Source organism: Pezoporus occidentalis, unplaced genomic scaffold (assembly GCF_034315485.1).
Source record: "Pezoporus occidentalis ecotype Australia unplaced genomic scaffold, CSIRO_AGI_Poc_V1 ctg2, whole genome shotgun sequence".
In the NCBI taxonomy this organism is placed as follows: Eukaryota; Metazoa; Chordata; class Aves; order Psittaciformes; family Psittacidae; genus Pezoporus; species Pezoporus occidentalis.
Window position 1 is genome coordinate 14,654,491 of NW_026913855.1, and position 19,840 is coordinate 14,674,330.

Below are 19,840 nucleotides of genomic sequence, written 5' to 3' on the forward strand. Positions count from 1 at the left end.
GTTGCTTGCCCCTAAGAGTTCTTTGTGTTCTAAAATGAACCAGCAAATTAAAAATGCTGCCAACTCTCAGTAGCTAGAGTTCATTCTGAAAGGAAGTCAATAAAATCTGATTCAGTCAGAATGTTTCAGTCAAAATTATGTTTATTAAAAAAATAATATCAAAAGTCACAAGGAACTTTATTTAAGGATCTGGAAATAAGAGTTTGCTGGAGCTATTCTGGCAGTTTATTTCTGCCATGGAACAAAGGGGACCTCCAAGTTCCTGACGTAGGGGAAACCATGAAAACTTAACACTTCACTTAAAACACTTAAACTTCAGAACCCTCAAAACTTCCTGTAAGCTAGGAGCCCTCTTTGGTCACCTATTTCTATTTTCTACAAAATAAATGTGGATTATGCTGAAAGGAGGAATGAAAATGCTAGGCTTTTGAAAGAGAGATTAGCTTGCTTGTTGCTACATACTGTAGATTACAGCAAGTCTTGCTGGTGTTTTTTACACGCTGTTTAGTCTGTCTGCACATAGCAGCTTGATAAGCACAATGTGGTTACATGGAGGGGTTTTAACATAATTAAAAAAAAAGATACACTGAAAAGAAGCATGGGTTTGGGTGTTTTTTTGTTTTTTTTTTTAATATGTTATTATATTTTTATGTAAAGTCATGTCGTACAAATAAACCAGTCTGCTTTTCAGTGTTATATGTTTAGATCTGTTACAGCTCAGTTCAGATCTTTTTAAACAGAATAAAAAGATCTGCAGTCAACTGTAGTCTTGGAGGAAGGGAGGAAATGAGAAGTAAAACTAGAAATTCCTGATGATGATTATATACGTTGGTTTTACGCTTACACCATCACGAAACTCTGAGATCTGTTTTGTTAGTGAAAGTACTTTATACAGCACAAGCCTTTGCTTCAGTTCTGTTTTCCTGATTACTGCTTCAGAGGCCATACAGGTCTAACATCTTCCCTTTTATGAATTTTTACAATTTAGCATTTTTTTCATTGCTTTATCCTGCATGCAAGATGCGTGGGGCCCATCTTCTATAAAGTCAATAGAGTGTATTTTCCTCTTCATGGCTTGAATGCCTAGTGAGTACATTTCTGTCATCAGTATAGCCATAGGGCATAAAATACATGCATGTTTAAAAAATCAGTGTTATAATATTTGCAATGCTAATTTTTCAGCCACCAGTAAGAAGACAAATGAAAGCTAAACAAGCAAATGTGCAATCCTGTGGTGTGACAAGTTCCACGGCACGGCGCATCTTGCAGTCATTGGAGAAGATGTCAAGTCCTTTGGCGGTAAATGGCACTTCTTTTAATCTGTTTTATTTCGTGTGTTTGAAAAACATAGTAAATGTGCTAGTACAGGATGAAGATCTTCCTTATGTAGTATCCAGTTTAATTTATTTCACTGTTTTTCAACAGGATGCTAAAAGGATTCCATCTTCTAGTCCACTCTCTTCTGTAAGTTGATTGTAACCCCCCCACGTTTTTGCGGATGCAACCCTTTGTTGGGAAAAGAAATAAATTGTCCTCTAATATTTACTCTTTTTTTTTTTTTTTTTTTCCCCTTAGCCTCTGGACAGGAGTGGGCTGAATATTACTACCTTCCAACCCAAGCGAAACCAGGTAAGAACCAGTAATATCTTAAGCTGAGTTAGATGACTTTCTACTCTTTATAGCTCTTACAAGAAATGTCACAAACTTCAGCGGCAGCATACACACGAATTCAAGCTAATGCTAGTATTACATGAATTACAGCTGTCCCGGCTGTGTGGAAGTTGCTAAAAACGTCTTTTCTACCCACGCTAGAAGGATTGTGGAGATTTCTCAAGTTTAGAATTATATTCTTTATGGACAGAATCTCTCAAGAAGTTTCTATGCTAATCCCTTGATTAGAAGTACAATTAATTTTACAGGCACTTCAGAATTTACAAAAATCTTGTATTTTCTGTACCATCATTCCCCATATGCTAAATTACAAGAACGTTGAAAAGTAGAGCATATAATTTCTTTACCATAAATATTATCTGAATAATTGAAAACAAAGCTGATACGGATTCTCAGTTAAATTGTGGAACTACACCTGTGATGAGGCATTAGGAAAAATCTACCAGATTTACAGCAAAGAGCCTGACATCAGTCAGAAGGGAATGTTGCATGCAGCTGTCACTGGGTAAAAGTAGAGAAATTGTCTATTCATAATACTAGAATTCATGAAGTTTGGCAGGGGAAGGTTAGCCCTGGCTGAGAAGGAGAGGAGAAGGTTGAGTGTTTTCCTGCTAAAGCAAATGTGTGGTTGACAGAACACTTGAGCACTTGAGCAGAATTTTTTGCTGGTATTCTTTCTGGTATTTTTCTTATTTTGAGGATCTGCACCAAACAGAATAGCTCTTGGTGTATTAAATATCTTAATTTTTTTATTGTGTATTCCTGTCTTAACTAATTTGGTATTTTTCTACAATAAAGTCACCTGCCTTATATGTGAAGGCAAGGTAGTGGATTTTAGTAAGGCTTTTGATACTGCCCCTGACAGCATCCTTCTGTCCTGTCCCTGGAAACAGGTCAAGTTGGACAGGGCTCTGAGCAACCTGATGTACTTGAAGGTGGCCCTGCTCATTGCAAGTTTGGAGTTGGACTAGATGACCTTTAAAGGTCCCTTCCATCCCAAACTATTCTATGATTCTGCACCTGGGACAGGGTTAGACTGGACACAAGTATAACCTGTGAGCAGAGTGGCTGGAGAGCAGCCGTGCAGGAAGAAGCCTGAGGATGCTGGTCAGCCACAGGCTCAGTGTGAGTCAGCAGTGTGCCCTTGCAGCCATGAGGGCAAGCTACATCCTGGGGTGCATCAAACACTGCATCACCAGCCAGTCAACAGAGGTGATTATCTCACTGTACTCAGTGTTGGTGTAGCCTCACCTTGAGTACTGTGTGCAGTTCTGGGCCCTACAGTATAAGAAGGGAGTTAAGGTCCTTGAACATGTCCAGAGGAGGGCAACAAAGCTGGTGACAGGACTGGAGGGAATGAATACATTCAGTGAGCACATTTAGAGCAGTTAAGGACACTGGGTTTGTGTATCTTGGAGAGAAGGAGGCTAAGGGGTGAGCTCATTGCTCTCTACATCTTCCTGAGAAGGGGAAGCAGAGAGAAAGGTGCTGAGCTCTTCTCCGTGGGATCCAGTGACGGCACATGTGGCTCAAAGCTGCATCAATCAGAGGAGGTTTAGACTTGACATTGAGAAGCATTTCTTTAATGAGAGGGTGATCAAGCACTGCAACAGGCTTAGTAGAGAGGTGATTAATGCCTCAAGCCTGTCAGTGTTGAAGAGGCATTTGGACAGTGTCCTTAACAACATGCTTTAACTTTTGGTCAGCCCTGCATTGGTCAGGGAGCTGGACTAGATGATCGTTTAGGTCCCTTCTAACTATTCTGTTCTAATTTTATTCTATTTACATTTTAAAAAAGCAGTGGACCAGTCTTCACTCAAAATGGGTTTGTGAACTCACATGAACTACATTTTACTCATGGTTTCAAAATGAGTTAATGAATTTTAGAAAGAAGTACTTTTAACCACTTTATAGGTAGTACAACATGAATTTAATTACCAAGAGTTGGGAGATACTGTGAAATTAAAGCGGCACTTTAAACACAGTTTTCTTTTGATGTTAATTTAAATAATAGTATGCATCTGAAGTCTCACTCTTCTGATCCCTAAGACTGGAGATGAAGCCATTGGTAAACCTTGTAGCTTTTTGTTTTGCAATTCAGTTAAGTCAGTTTTGCAGAATGTACAGTGCTTTCTATTAAAAATTAGCACTTGTCTGAAAATTGCTTTGACAAGCAAAGTCAAACCAGTACTTTTAAATGCATCTAATGCAAATCTGAAACATTGGAACATATTTTAGTAAATGAGAGTATTTTAAAATTACTTTACAACTGTTTTGTTTTTTTTAATTGTTACTTCAAAGGAGGAAAAATGCAACCATTAGTTGCATAACACTTTGAATGTTAAATGAATGGATTAAGTCAATAAGAAACATTACAGTGTGGACAGAGGAGAGGAAAAATGGAAGCATATTATAGTAACATGAGTTATTTTGATTATACGAACATGACTTATTTTGTCTATAAAGATAACTGCCAAATTTTAAAATAGGATTCAGTCAGAGTTTGGCTACTCCTGTTGCTTTTTGGATTTCATAACAGGTTTCCTGGTGATTTCTGTCTGCAACCTAAATGCTTTCAACACTTCTAAATAATTTTCACTGGGTGCTGAGACTTACTGGAGTTTTAAAGTTCTGTAGCTTTCTGCATCAGTAAATGCTGTGGCACTTTGCATGGGTGCAAGGATAAATTGATTGTTGCTTCCCTTTCAAAGATGGAATCGCAGCTTCCACCTGTCCAGAAACTTGTGACACCAAAGGCAATCTCTCTGTCAGGGAGTCGGACCCAGTACTTTAAACCATCTCTGACTCCAGCTACTGATTCCAGCAAAATTCACCAGAGGGTAGATACAAAGCACAAAGTAAGTAATTTTCTGGTCCTTATCTGCCTGCTTTTTATAACTTTGGAATGTCTCTATTAAGGTGCTCTTTCTTGGCAAAGAGTACCAATAGCATGAGGTAAGCATTAAGGCAGGGGGAGAACCATTTCGAATGAGATGCTTTGAGGTTTTATGGATTTAAATGTATTTTTGGAACAGTAAATGGCTGGTGGTTAACTACAGAATGTGATGATGCACTGTGGGGTCAGGCTGTTCTCAGTGAAAAAATGTTTAAATGCAGAAACAACATTCCTTTTTGCATGCTCCTGTACACAAAGCTGTCACTGATGGAACATGCTGATGTTGCGTATAAACTCTGTCTATACAGGCTCTGAATAAGATTTCCGAGTTACCCATTCTGATCACTTTGGTGTAGATGGAGTCCCTGGTAAACTTTCCTTAAAACAAGATTGGCATCTCTTTCATAAAAAAAAACAACCGTGTTTCCAGTATCAGTATGATTGTAATAACCAGGTTTAAGATTATGGACTTTGTAGGCGAGAGATCAAAGCAGATTGTCATAATGGTTAGAGAAGAAGCTTAAGTAGGTGATGTATATTTAGTGCTATAAACAACACGAACCATGTCTGGTTGGTTGTCTTTGCTTTGTATGTGTTTTATAAATACATTTACATAAATATTGAAATAAATCAAACTTAACTTCCAGGGCATGAGAGAGAAGAGTTTTCCTACAGAACAGCGAGTAAACCCATCTGAAAGGTATGTCAAATCTGTTAATTGAAAACACTTGAAAGCTCTCTCTTTTGTCACTATAGTCTGCGTGCCTGCCTTCTTTTGGAAGGGCAGTAACAGTTCTCAGTAAAGGGAATGGAAAATACAGTGAAAAGGTTGTATTATGGGACAATTTAACCATTTGTGCATCTTGATGTTCACTGGAGGGAGGGCACCTATTCATTTCAGCTAATTATTTAATTACTTGGAGTCAGAAAACTTTGTCCTAAAAGAATTATTCTTCCTGAAAGATTCTTTATAAGGTGAAGTGGCTTACATTTCAGGTGTATATTTAATTTGTAGGGTTTTTTTTTAAAGCAGAAACTTGGAGGAAGATAATTTATTAATGCTCCTTTCATGGCAAAGTCATTCATTTGCTCTGTGAGTTTGCATGAAAAACAGGAGCCCTTTAGAATTATCTGAGGCTAAATGTCAATTTGTCTGTAAAACACAGAATTTCAGGAGAGTTAATAATTGTATCTCTTCTTAAGGAGATAGTCTTGCATTACACTGCTTGCTTGGTTTAGGTAGAATGACTTCACCTCCAGATAATATTGATGATTCTCCCTTCTGGGCAGCTAGTCTTTCGGGTAGCGCTCGAATTAAGACACTTTGCATTCAAAGGATACGTTTTTTTGGAGGCTTCATCCATTTCAAAGAACAGTGGCAGAGAACTGCGTTTTGTTGTCTCTGTGTTCATCTTCCAAGCAATTCTTATGTTGCCCTGGGCATTCACTGGCTTACGAAAAAACCCACAACAAACCAATCCTTTGTTTTGGCACCTAATAGTTTGACTTCACAGCAACCACCTTTTCAGGGGCGGCTCTAAGTGTTTGGCTCAAGTGCAAACAGATGTTACATTTTAATTGTGGGTTTTCAAACTGTTCTATTTTTTTTCTGGTAGAATCCTTTCTTCTCCATGTAGAAGGGAAATCCAGAAAACAGATACAGCTGTTTATTTGGTTCACAAGTTGTATGTTCCACTTCTGTCCATAGAGTAGGTGGTCCCTTTAAAAAAAAAGTTTTATACAGCCAGTCTCCATTCGGTGTCATGTTGTGGAGCAGGAGCACAACACTGATGAGAGGCAGCTGGCCAGGGTCCCTCTGATACCAGATTAAACAAGCATTCCATTGTGTATAGAGACATAATCATGGACAAGGCTACAAGGGCTCTCAAGAAGTAGATGCAAAAAAAGAACCACATGTCTTCCTTCAAATAGATGTGGGCCTTCCACCTTTATGCAGCTAATCTGTGGTACTTCAGTACATCTCTGTTCAGCCTACGAGGGGCTATTTTACTTTTTAAACCCAAGTCAGAATTGTAGGTTGGACTTACTTGCTTGAAGACAGAAAACTGTCTTTGCCCCTTAGAAGCTGACAGGTGCTAACAGAAGAGAGGAATGTGGGCTGTTACAGATAGGCTATAGTTGTCTGAATAAAGCTCAATTTTGACATAAGATTTTTTTTTTCAATCAGTCGAATTGATTGTCAGTTTGGATTAGACAAAAGTATGAGCATATGGCCTTAAGGATCTGGCTTCTTCTCAGTGGTTATACTGCTAAGCAGACTGCAAGTATCTAACAAGTTCGGACCAATTCTGTTCCTCAGTCTTCTGGAAACTTGAGCTGGTGTCTTACAGTGTGATCAAATGTACTTTTGTGATAGCTAACTGCTTAGCTGCAGGATAAGCTTTGGTATGGTAATTATTCCCAGGGATACTTAATTTTGATGGTATACTGCTTTTTATTGTTATTTGTTAGTTCACTTCTGATTTCAGATTGGGTTTTTGGTTTTGGTTTGTTGGTTTTTTTTTTTTTTTGCTTGTTTGCTTTGATTTTTTGGAGAGGTTTTTCTTTTCCCACTTTTATTAGGAAATCTTTCTGGTTTGGATCTAGGCTTTTGTAATGAACAGAGAAATGCCTTTATATGCCTTACAAAAGGGATCTGTATTCATGTTTGAAAAGGTTTCTGGAATGTTGGCACACCCAGACACCTCTGCTGCTTCTGTTGATGTCCCCAGGAAAGCCAGAGCTGCTACTGAAACTTCTGCTGTATTATCTTGCCAGACAAGTTTAAGCCTCTCTATTCCATAAGAGCTGTTGCGTTTTATGTGCACATCCACACACACACAGAGGCATACTCTCTCTTTCTCTCTCCCCCCCACTATATTTTTAGTTATTCTTTCATATCCCTGTAAAGTTACATGCTCATCACAGACTCGGAGAACTGGCAGTCAAAATTTCCACTGTCTGGACTATTAAAAGAAGACATTAGAAAATAACAATCTAAATCAGTTCTTCTATTTCAGGTTTTCTGGCTTAGTCATCATCCCTTTATGGGTGTTGTGACTGTTTCTTATGTATGTCCTTCTCATAGCTGCTGTTACTTAGCTGTTCTTCTCTTAGCTGCTCTTACTTAAGAGAGACTTACCAGCACTGAGCAACTTGTGGAACAGTGTTTTTACTTCAGTTGGAAGGTTTCAGTTCTAGGACTATTAGTGCCTGTAATAGGTTGAAACAATTAGTTTGTAAGTTGCTGTTTTTTTTTTATTTTTCCTTTTTGCTACCTCTCCATCCCTTTCATCAACCTACCTGTTCTTATTTTGTGCCAGCAATTTGACCTACCCCAAATTCAGTACTCCTGCATCCAACGGTCTGTCTTCAGGAGTGGGTGGTGGTGGCAAGATGAGAAGGGAAAGAGGAGTGCACTATGTATCAAAACCTGGACAAGAACAGCAGGTAAAGGATGGTTAAGTTAATTGCTCTCACTGCGGTTACTGAAGTTAACTAGCTAAGTATGCCAGTTCAGTTTTGTGGTTTTCTTGCTGAGTTTCCAGGGCAGTTCCCAGTTTATTTATCTGTTTAAATGCCTCAACTTTGGTTTTACAGTTTTGAAATCTTTAGTCATATTCTTGGAGATGTTTTGTACTATAAAATTTCTCATTAACTGTTAAATGAACAGACTTTGGTGGAGGTACATTTGTAGAGTTTTTATGAAGGAATGATGTATGAAACAAGTGCCAAGTAAGTAAAGAAAGTTTATTTGATTTGTTATTTCATATTTGAATCATGTAGACAGATACAGGCCAAGAGTCTGAAGCAGAAGATAAGAGTTCTCTGTGTCTGCTGATGATAATACACAATTTTTTGCACTCAACCAAACTCATTGAGAGGGTTTTTTTCTTGATTTAATGGGAAAAGTCCATTTAATAAAACTACTGTCCTGGCTATCTCAAAGATCATTTTTCTTGTTTTTTTTTTTTTTAATGCAAGCTGCCTACTATTGAATCTTGAATATAAAAAATTTACATCAGTAAGAAAACAATGAAGAAATAGTTAATACTGGAGAACATTTCTGTGATACAAATGGTTTGAATATTGAAGTGTGATAGACTCTTCAAAACTGTGAAAGATGTAAGCTGTCGGTTACATTAAATTTCTGTAGTAGCGACTTACATCTCTGCGTAGTCACTTCTGAGTAGATCTTGATACTACTGTGCAAGTTATGAGTAGACTGGCTATTTCCATTTAAACCTAGCTAATCAGATCTTGGGAATAAAATCATTGAAAGGCAATGGTAAGACCAGAAGTTTTTAAGGTACACTGATTTCTGAGTTTTGAATATGCATCCTGATACATCATACAGACTAGATTTACCAGAGTATAATCTCCTGTGTTGCTAATCAGGCTTTCTTTTTTGGTGTTTTGTGCTTTGGTTTGGTACTCTATGGAACCCACATACTTTAAACATTACCTTTTTCCAAGTTCAATGCAGTAGTGACCGCAGAATCTTCGACAGCTGTCCTACCTAATTTTGCAAGAGGAACACTTTCTCAGTTGTTTTGAGAGTGTACTCTTAATTGAAGAGATGAGGGGATAATTGGAAAGGATGATGTTTCTCTAGATGCTTAATAACTAAAGTAGAGAAAACAAAAATAGATCTGATCTGTGCTCCTCTCTGTTCTGCACGGGTAACACTTTTGAGCTAACTTACGGTATTCTGTCTGGACAGGTGGTAAATGTAGTATCACATGGAAACAGACCTGCCATAAATTAAAATGATGTGGCAGACTGGACTATAGAGGTTAGGATTCATTTTGAAAACTTGCTTTGTTTTAATCTGTAGGTCTGTTTGTTATATTTAACTTTGTGAGGAAATTAAGAGTGGGATGGGGTAGGAAGGCAGTAGGTCTTGTAAAAGAGAAAAAAACTGTTGTAACTTTCAGGTTAAAGTGAAAAATAAAATTCACAGCTTCCTAAACGAAAGTTAAAATTACAATAATTAAAATTTACACCTAGGAGGTGGAAGAACCAGTACTACCGAAAGTACCCTTACCCATCAGTACTGCATCGCTGCCTTCGTTCAGCTTTAATTTTCTTGCCAGTAGTACTGTCTCATTGTCACCAAACACTGTTTCAACAGGAGCAATGAAGGTAACTCTTTGGTTGTATATTGTGAATACATTTTTAGGATGGGTATACATCTGGTTTGTTGTATGTTAACATCTTCCATGGTGCTCATGAAACTAACCAACATTAGTTTATATTCTGTTGAATAAACTAGGTATTACGATGGTGGGGCATAAAGCTTTTGTTTTGGCTTCTGTCCATCTTATTATACTTTGCAAACTTCTAGTTAAGATAATTGTGTAACTGCTTCAAATGCTGAGGAGATTTTGTTGTGATTTTATGCCAAGTTATTAAATTGGAGGTAGCATAAGTGGTCATATAAGCCTAGTGTGGAATATGAGCCTAGGGTGCGATAATAGAATATTATTGCACTAAAATAAACATTGATCTTTTCCAGAGTACTTGAAATATTTCTTGTATGGTTTGAAGCAGGTACCTGCTTTAACATGTTTTGATATTTGCTGAAGCTCTGACTACAATTGAGCTGAGTTAGTTTAAGGTTCTTCAGCTACCTGGTCTGCTTTTCCATGCTACTTAGATGTATATATATCAAATAAATCTCAGTGATTTCTCTTAGTTTCTGGAATTTGGTTTTCATGATACTCTAGTATATATGCCTATTGGAAGACTTTATTTTACTGTAACTCTGGTCTGTGGGTTAGAAATAAGTATCAAACATCAGATTACCCAACTTCACCGCAGGACACCTGTTAGTGAATTCAGGTAGCTGCTATTATTTCACCATGGTGATACAAACCTTAATTCTTTCGAAAATACAGGTACCACCAACAAGTAATGTTGGCAGTCCTGTGTTCAGATTTTCATCTCCAATTGTGAAATCTACTGAGGCAGAAGTGCTACCTCCATTGTCTGTAAGTAAAATAAGTAAAGCTCATCTTTTTATCAATGCTTTAGTAGAATATTGCAGAATAAGAAAGCAAAGTTGGCCCTGATAATGGGGAAAACAAATATACAGGTTTGTCTTACAGTTTTTCATCCATCATGTATACCAAGGGTTTGAAGAGTGGATTTCAGATTAAAGTTTCTTTAGTTTCAGAGTCTGAAAAATCTCTCTCTCTTGTAGCAGATTGGGTTTACATTTAGTGATCCTGTTGCAAAATCAGCAGAGCGTTCTGGATCCAGTGATACACCAGTGACGTCCTTCCTTACTCTAGGTAAGGATCTGAAATTTTAGCATTTGAGATCTGAAGTGCTGATTTTTCTTTTCTTTGTATATGAAACAGCAAATCTGTCCTTTTTGAGCATATTAACAATTCCAGGTAAAGTGTTTTCAGTGACACATCTGCTTTAACCAAATTGTACTTATAAACTGTTTTTTAACAAGGTAGAATAGTTAAGATTCATGTTAAGAGGCATGAAACTTGTAAAGTCATGTTTCTAGCAAATGTGAATATATTTTTAAGTGGATTTCCTTGTGAGTGGTGTATTTTGTTCTGTTTTTAAAGATACCACCACTGTAAACAGCACCAGCAATAAGAAGGAAAAAGAAGAATACGATGGCCCCTCCAAACCTGCAAAGTTCTTAAAGGAAGGAAGTGTGTTAGACATTCTAAAAAGCCCTGGTGAGATTATGAACTCTTTTTAAAAAGATACTGTAAAACATATGCTAGCATATAACTGCATTACTTTTTTAAAAAGCCACCCCCACCACAACAACGAAAACCCCAGTTGTCACAGTTAATGCAGTATTAGCCATAAATACAGACATAGGAGATCATTATGTTAAACTCTGCATTTGTTAAGGTTGATCTCCCCTTCTATTCAAAGCAGCTTTTATTGCTGAGAAGAAAGCTGCAACTTCAGACCAGATGCATTACTTGTCTTTTATGTTTGGATGCAGTTGTAAATGAAGTATAAAATGAATTAGCCAAATAATCAGTGTTTCATTGTAAATAAATAGAAATTACAGAATTTGAAGGGAAATGTTTGTAAAATACTTTACAAACATTCCTCTCCAACCTTCACCGTCTCTGGAAATTAACAATAGTAAAGATAGTTTCATTCCTAAAAATGTTTTAGAAGTTGTAAATCTTTTGTCCTTAAATGATAACATTAACTATGGATTTAAATATAATTTTTAAATAAAGTGGTCTGTTTCACTTTAGAAACCTTATTCTAATTTTTACTTTTAAGTAATTGCAGTTGTTTTCAACTGCTTAATAAAGTGTATGTATATAGATGATGTTTTTTGTTTTAAGAAAAAGGATTTTATTGTATTTGATCTTTTCCATAAGCCTTGAGTTTTACCGAGATGTTTTTTGTGAAGCGGCAAATCTATATGCTTAAGAAGGCAGTGCCTTTTTATATCGAAGAAGCTAAGTGAGAGAAAATACACTGTGCACATAGGAAAGACCTATGCATGAAGTGACGTTCAGTTTCTTTAGCAGTTTAAGAGAAGCAGGTTCTAAATCCACTGTTCAGAGATTCTTTTCTGATATTAAAAAAAAGACCCAAACCAACAACATAATAAATACATTAAAAAAAAAATCTTCGTTTTAGCTTTACAGTAATTCATGCTGCTATGTAAGATGCATTGCCATAGCATTTTCTTTAGTGTTTCCATATGGCTGGTTCTTACTTTCTGTTAAAATTGGCAACTTTAAATAAGGAGTTGGCCTATGTCTAGTGCATTTTGAGCACACATTATAGACAACAGTTGTTCTGTTGTCTTAATTTTTATTAATTCTCAGTATCTGTGGGGAGATACCATGCTGATTGCTGCTCCAACTGCTGCATTGCTGCTGAAGTAAATGTGTCAGCTACTATGGCAGAAATAGCTTTAGAAACTTGATTCAATTGGGCATGGTGTCTTAAATTGGTTTCTTTCTAGTCCATGATGGACAGTCGACTTTCAATACTGTTTGTTCACACTTGTATCTACCAGTGAAAGTTAGTATTGAAAACTTTCTTGGAAATGAAGATTTAAATCAAGCTTCAAATAAATGTTCTGTTGCATCCCAGTGCAGCATATGAAATTTCATCCCTTTACGTAAAGTTTCCAGGGACTTCCTCTTGTATTTAATCAGAATGTAAAGTAACCATTGGCACTTGGTTTAAGCTTCTGTCATTTAGATTTTAAGTAGCTTACATGTAATGAGGGTACTGCTTTATCAATAGGATCTCTTCCTGTTTGTTTTTTCACTAGGCTTTACCTCTGTGAAAACACACTCCCCTACATCTGCGCAGTCTGTTACAAGCACAATGGTCTATACAAGGCCTGCAATAAGTAGTTTTTCTGCGGGTAAAGACACCTCTAAACAAGCATCCTCATTTTGGCAGTCTGACACCTATGACCCATGTCTGCAAAACAAAACCATGGATAGCAAATGTGTAACATGTGAAGCTGCTAAAGTGTCAACAATTGAGAGTACGAAACAGACAATAAGCTCAAGTCAATGTGTTGCCTCTAAGGCAGTAGTTTCTACAGTGGGGACATTAGGCTTTGAAGACAAATTTAAAACAGCACCAAACACGTGGGATTGTGATACCTGTCTGGTCCAGAACAAACCTGAAGCTACTAAATGTATAGCATGTGAGACACCAAAGCCTGGAACAGGAGTAATGCCTGCCCTGACATTGCCAGCAGTCACAGAAAACACAGTGACAGTGACATCCTCCTCCAGCAGCACTGACGCAACAGTCACTCTGGGTTTTGGAGACAAGTTTAAGAAACCAAAAGGTTCTTGGGATTGTGTGGTGTGCCTTGTATCAAATAAGGCAGAAGACAGCAAATGTGTAGCTTGTCAGTCCGAGAAACCAGGTACGTGGTTCTCTTTCCTGTTGTTCCAATTTCAGCCTCTGTGCATTTTTAACAGAATAAAGTATGTTGCATATTAAAAACATTTTCAGCAGCATGGCTGTATGCCAGCAGGATGGATTAGTGGCTGTCTGCAGAAATGGTTATAGGCACTTTTGAGGTCGCTGCCCATATTCCAGCCCATCACATGAATTGAACTGATTGTGAACTGTATTAGTGCAGAGCTGAACTGAAGCAAATACACCCTGCTTTTCAGTAATGAGGAACGATGACTAAACTGGATGCCTTCATTAACTTAAAACCTATTGATTAGTTTTCACTGGGGAAAAATGTGGACTCTATAGACATAAAGTTAAAAATTGCTGGGTCTTTCTCTCTTTCAAAAGCAAGTTGAAATAGTGTTTAAAGAACATGGCTAAAAATGTCTCCACTCAGCATTTGTGTGTACTTTAGCAGGCAGGTATGAAGACAGGTTGCAAGACAGTGTAGTCTTTAAGTAGTTGTCTTACACTAAAACAAAACCCTATTTTGAGCTATGCCTGTGAGGGCCAGTGGTAGCCTTCAGAACATGGGTGACCTTGTTCTGGAAGGTTTAGGTCCTTCCTGACCATAGGGAGGTGAGTGCCTTCTTCAGCACAGCACTTGGGTGCTTTCCATTATATGTTAACTGTAGAAGATTTTGAGTGTGGTTTGTTGTTTTTAAAGCACACAAAATAATATTTTACTGTTAACTTTCTTAACATCATTTAATACACTATTATATTAAAAAACACCTTTACAAATATATCCAGGGAGTGGGGGTGGGAATCTCTGCGGGACTGGATTGTACTTTTGTTATTACCCTGTACAGTAAGAGTAGAATTTCTTCAGATAAGATAATGTATTTCAGAGGGAGCTTAATCTCATGGACTTGCAGCCTCAGAGTGATCAGCAGCCACTTTTGACTGAGACTCTATCCATTGCAAGGAGGGATACTGGAGATGTGAGGGTTTGCTGTGACCATCATAGTGCAGAAAATTGCACAGTTCTGCATCTCTCAAGGGGATGTGTGAGGCAGGTAAAATGAGAGGATAAAAATCTCTGAATGTGCTGTGGAAGAGAAGGCCAGTTCCTGTCTCTGCTGTGTTGAATTTGGGACATTATATGCTGCCTCTCTTAAATGCCACCCTCAATTTTTTAAAACTGTAGGTGAACATGACAATTATGTGATGCTTTTGTACCTTCTGCATGTCCGCTTCACTCCTCACACTTACGGAGCTGAAGTTTTTTCTTGGGGTGCAGCATCAAGTGACATCCCTTACAGGGGAGAAAAATCAGATGGCAAGTGTTGTGTTTCAGGCCTCTTCATGGAGGTCTCTGCAGGTGTTGAGCACAGTGTAGCTTGTGTAGTGAGCACAGAATTGTAGGTTTGGAAGCTTTTGAGTTCTTCTCTGTTTTGTTTTGTTTTTTTTTTTGTCACAGTGTGGTTTTTAACGTATCTGGCTCTGGGGTTTGGTGATGAATCATTCTGGTAAATTCTCAGCTTTGCATTACTTGACAGTGATCATTAACTTGAGTGGTTGCTAATTTTGGCTGCAGGTTACTCATGCCACCAGAAGTTCTTTCAGTAGTTTTGGTTGAATACAGTACCTTTTAATTTACATCTGAAACAGGCTGTGTTGTTGTATGAACTGCGGTTGCTGTTTAAATGCCATTGGTTCAATTTGTGCTTAAAATCACATATAGATCATAATAAAGAATCTTAAGTGTTTCTGTTGTTTACATTCTCTGATTGAGTCTGACTGAAATGAACTTGTAGATTGATGGGGTTTTTTTACTGCTATTCTTGTCTGCTTTGTAATATAGTGAGTGTTTAAGAGTTTCTTTAAAAGCTCATGTTCACTTTTATCATGTAGGCACCATGATTAACTGTCTTGCTTATTTCTCAGGGAGTTCAGTGCCTGTGACTAGTAGCAGTGTTCCTGCATTTTCTGCTGCTTCTGGCGGATCCGGAGGATTTCTGGATTTAGACAAGTTCAAAAAGCCTGAAGGAAGCTGGGATTGTGAGGTCTGCTTGGTTCAAAACAAAGCAGAAGCCACAAAATGTGTAGCTTGTGAAAGTGCGAAGCCAGGCACCAAAGCAGAGCTCAAAGGTAATGAAATAAATAATAATAATAAAAAAGTGTGCATTCTGCAGTTTATTTTTGCTTTAGGTTTTCAGTGTTTGTTTTTTGGTTTTTTTTTTTCACGTGTATGTGTGGTGGTGGTTTTTTTTTGGTGTTTTTTTTTTTTAAGTACAGTTATTTTTCCTTTGACGTACAGCAAAACGATGCATTTTTTTTTTGTCTAGGAATATCGCTTAAGTCAGGTAATGTGGTTATGTTTCCACGCCTTTTCACCAGAAAAAGATTATGCTTTTTAGAGAAAAGGATGTATTAGTGATATAGTCGTTCTGTGCAAGCCTTAGGTGTTGTTCATTTGGAGTTTAGTCAGGCTAAAAGCATGATCTTTCAAAGAACTTAGCACTGCACTTTCCAAAGCTAGGTGATGGACAGAAGACTGCCGTTGCGAGAAGGTGTACGTAGAGTGGAAGAGTGGAGTTTTGTTTGTTTTGGTTTTTTTTTTTGTTTTTGTTTGTTTGTTTGTTTGGTTTTTTTTAAACAGTTTTGACCTTGGGAAGTTCAGGACTATATTCCAAGCCATGTAGCTAAAGCTTGCATGTATTATATCTTACATTGCAAACTTGACATTATTGCATATTTCTGCAGGCTTTGGTGTGGCTCCTGTGTCCACAGATGCTGCAGTGCCATCATTTACATTCGGTGTCCCATCATCATCCTCCTCTGACTCTTCTCATACGCTAAGTAGCACAGGAAATTTTAAATTTGGAGAACAAGGGAACTTCAAGTTTGGCATTGCATCTGAATCTGCATCCTCCAACACTGTGACTGGGGGATTTAAGTTTCCTACTGGTTCAGGGGGCTTCAAATTTGGAGTTTCTTCCCCAGACTCTAAATCAGAAGACAGTAAAAAAGAAAGCAAAAGTAACAGTTTTACTTTTGGAGTTCCATCTACAAGCAGTCAGGCTCCTTCAACATTTCAGTTTGGGACAGCAAGCCTGGGACAGCAGGAAAAGAAAGAGGAACCAGTTTTGAGAGGCTTTGGTTTTGGTACAAGTTCTACTTCTTCCGTAGCTACCAGTGAGAATAAAACCGGGGTTGGTGGCTTCACTTTTGGAACTATGGTAAAAAAGGAGGTAGCATCAACTGCTTTTGCATTTAAGAAGTCAGATGAGAAAAAGGATGAAACCCTTCCGACGAAGGGAGGATTCTCTTTTGGCAATGTTGAATCTGCACCTGCCTCACAGTTTGTTTTGGGAAGGACAGAAGAGAAACAGGACTCTGTCACTCCTGCTGCTCCATTAGCGTTTGGAAAGAAAGCTGACAATGAAGAGTTAAAGACACAACCTGTCTTTTCAGCTGGGATGGCTGAGCATACCAAAGAGGAGAGCACAGCAAAACCTATATTCAATTTTAGTTTTGTTAAACCATCAGAGAAGGAAAGTGAGCAGGCAAAGCCGTCTTTCGCATTTGGGGCACAAACCAGTACATCAGGTAAGCAGAACATCTTTTGGCTTCGCTTGTCTGCTCGTGTCCATCAAATAACACTTCTGAGGACAAAATCTATGGGACTTGATATATAGCATGTATTAGAGCTTTAGAAAATGCTTAATTAGTACCTGCAGCCTGTCTTTAGTTCTGGTTATTGATGTGTAGACAATATGTAGCAATTCCTTTTTAGGCTTCATTGAGTTTTAACACTAGGTTTAGACAAAAAAATTGCCACAACTTAAGGAGCCTGCATCCTTCTTGTATGAGCACAGAAGTTGTGTTGTCTCTGTAGTACCAGCTCAGCAGGTGATAAAGTGCAGTATGGTGGCAGTATGAGGCCTCATACTAGTGGTGTTTTTCATAGTAAAAAGGAATGAGAGAAGGAATATCTTACTCTCATATACTCACAGCTATGCTATGGGATATAATGCAGTTTTTCTACTGCTACAGAGGAATAAAGGTCACCTCATAAATATTGCACAGTTTTGTATTCCTTTAATTTGCTGAAAGTCTGCAGTGGAGGATTAAAGTTCTTTGGTGATGATCAACTGTGTGGAAAAATTGTGGTTGTTAAATTCCATTTGCATGACTTGGCAACTGTGTTTTAGAGAACAGAATTAGTTTCTTATTTCTGAAGTGATACAGAAAAGGACATCAGTTAAGTAACCCTGAATAAAAGCAATACATAAGGTTATGCTGATTTTAATCACAGTATTCTTACAGTGATTTGAGGACTATGGGCTTTGTGGGAGGGGAGGGGAGGGGGAGGTGTGTGATTTGGATTGGGTGTTTTTTTCCTGCCAGGTAAAGTTCTGGAGTTTGGTTTAGTTGTGGAAATTTGAAGCTTTTTGTGCAAAAAGGCAGTTTTAACAAGCATTCTTAAGAATGGGATAGTCCCTTAAAAATGACATAGATGAAAAGGGGCCATAACTGCTGGGGAAAAAAAGATAGTGGGAAGTTGAGAACAGGATCACAAATTATTAATGTGAATTGGACCAGCAGCTTAGGGGAAGCTGAAAAATTACTAGCTTTAAAAGAAACAGCTCTATTTTAAGTGTGTAAAGCTGCACTCAGTCCTTTGTAAAATGGTCTTCATGGCAGGTGGTTCTCTGTAGCTCCTAAAATCAGATCTTGAAGGTGCTAAAGTACAATGAGCTTATGCTTGTAAGAGCTAGGCTGGAGGATGGGAAGTTTTGCCTGGCATAAACCCATAGGCACAGGGCTGTATTTTCAAACAAACTACAAATGAAACTGTATCACTGTGTTTCTCAGTACTCTGTTGAGCAAAGCCATAAAACTCTTGCAGGAGATTGATGTTCTTCTAAGAACATCTAAAATAATTCTTGCTTGAAGAGTTCAGAAGGACTGGTTAATACTGACTGGTTCAGGTAATGACAGCCCATGCTTAGTGTTTATAACCAGTGAAGCCTAGGCTACAGTGGAGTTCTTGTTCTTCACAATTCTTTCATTTTTTTGTGGATGCCATGTGGATGGCAGCAATCAGCACATTAAATCTGGATCTTATATAAGCAGCAGTAGCTGAAAGAGTAATTGAGGCTTCATTCAGGATTGCTCTTTCTTGTACAGTGACCGAAACAGGACTCTATTTGCTGTACTTCATTTGGCATTTCTGTGGTGTTTTATGTGCTGTTCCTCCTTTCAGATCAAGGAGCAACAAAGCCATCCTTCAGCTTCTTGAGCTCTAGTTCCTCCAGCACAGTTGTACCCACCACTTCAGCCAACAGCAGCAGTGTGTTCGGCAGCACCATCTCCTCCTCAAATCCTCAGCCAGTTCCCGCTCCCTTCGTGTTCGGGCAACCCAGCAACACTGTGAGCAGCTCTGTTTTTGGCAATTCTTCAGAATCTGCAGCCTCTCAGTCATTTGGCTTCTCTCAAGAAAACAAGCCAGCAACCACATCTTCCAGCACTGGCACAGGTCTTACTTCATTTCTCTTTGGCTCAGGAGCCAGCAGTACCAATACAGCAAATTCAGGTTTCACCTTCGGAGCCACAACCACATCGAGTTCAACAGGTATGTTTTATACGGATGCTGTTCTCGTTTTTGCCATAACATAGTGGACCGAGGAAACGCTATTTCACTAGTATTTTACTTTGGAGAATGTGTAGGCCTAATGCCTGGTAGTAGAGAAAAATACTGAGTATTTGCATTCAACAAGATAAATTGAGGCTCATTTTTTCACATTCTGTGGAATACAGTTTAGGAATGAAATGGCATCAGCATTGCTTTATGCAAAGGACAACCCTTTACTGGATTTCAATTTGTGTAGGAACTGTTCACCATGAGAATGATAGTTTCTTTTGTTTCAGTGTCAGTCCCATGCTTACAGTTAGAAGTCAATGAATTACAACTTCCCCTGTGTTTCTTTCCCATACCTAAACCTCAGCTGTTGTAAATAACGTCAAGATTGGCAAAATCCTTCTTTCACAAGTATACATAAACACATTACCCCTACATGCAGTTGCTGCTGCTGTAGGATTGATTTCCAATAAGCTTTATGCCCAGTGCTTCTTAACTTTCTAGTAATTTAGAGAAGACAAATGAGAATCTATAAAGTTTCTTCACATTTTATGTTCATTGCCCCACTGCATGAATTTACAACGCAAGACTTAAATCATCTGCTGGCCTAGCAGTATGTGGGAAATAAGATTGAACCTGTGAAGAATAGACTTCATCTACTTTGATCTGCTTGCTCAGCCTTGTAATTCACAGAAATTAAATTTGCATGCTTTTTTGTATATCAGCATAAGGAGAAAATGGTCATA

At 38.1% G+C, this 19,840-nt stretch overlaps 1 protein-coding gene across 5 annotated transcripts in view; it reads left to right on the forward strand.

Moving 5' to 3' along the window:
- Window positions 1-19,840, forward strand: part of NUP153 (nucleoporin 153) — a 43,718-nt gene that overhangs the window by 19,352 nt on the left and 4,526 nt on the right. For 3 of the 5 annotated variants that reach the window (XM_062617948.1, XM_062617951.1, XM_062617950.1), the window contains 14 exons: window positions 1,183-1,299; window positions 1,426-1,464; window positions 1,576-1,629; window positions 4,383-4,529; window positions 5,215-5,267; window positions 7,891-8,017; window positions 9,578-9,712; window positions 10,468-10,560; window positions 10,773-10,863; window positions 11,155-11,271; window positions 12,855-13,469; window positions 15,395-15,598; window positions 16,214-17,059; window positions 18,720-19,088. In XM_062617948.1, the coding sequence (XP_062473932.1) occupies window positions 1,183-1,299; window positions 1,426-1,464; window positions 1,576-1,629; window positions 4,383-4,529; window positions 5,215-5,267; window positions 7,891-8,017; window positions 9,578-9,712; window positions 10,468-10,560; window positions 10,773-10,863; window positions 11,155-11,271; window positions 12,855-13,469; window positions 15,395-15,598; window positions 16,214-17,059; window positions 18,720-19,088 (3,007 nt within the window). The remainder of the gene's footprint in view (window positions 1-1,182; window positions 1,300-1,425; window positions 1,465-1,575; window positions 1,630-4,382; window positions 4,530-5,214; window positions 5,268-7,890; window positions 8,018-9,577; window positions 9,713-10,467; window positions 10,561-10,772; window positions 10,864-11,154; window positions 11,272-12,854; window positions 13,470-15,394; window positions 15,599-16,213; window positions 17,060-18,719; window positions 19,089-19,840) is intronic. The other 2 variants (XM_062617949.1, XM_062617952.1) reach the window with 2 other exon arrangements.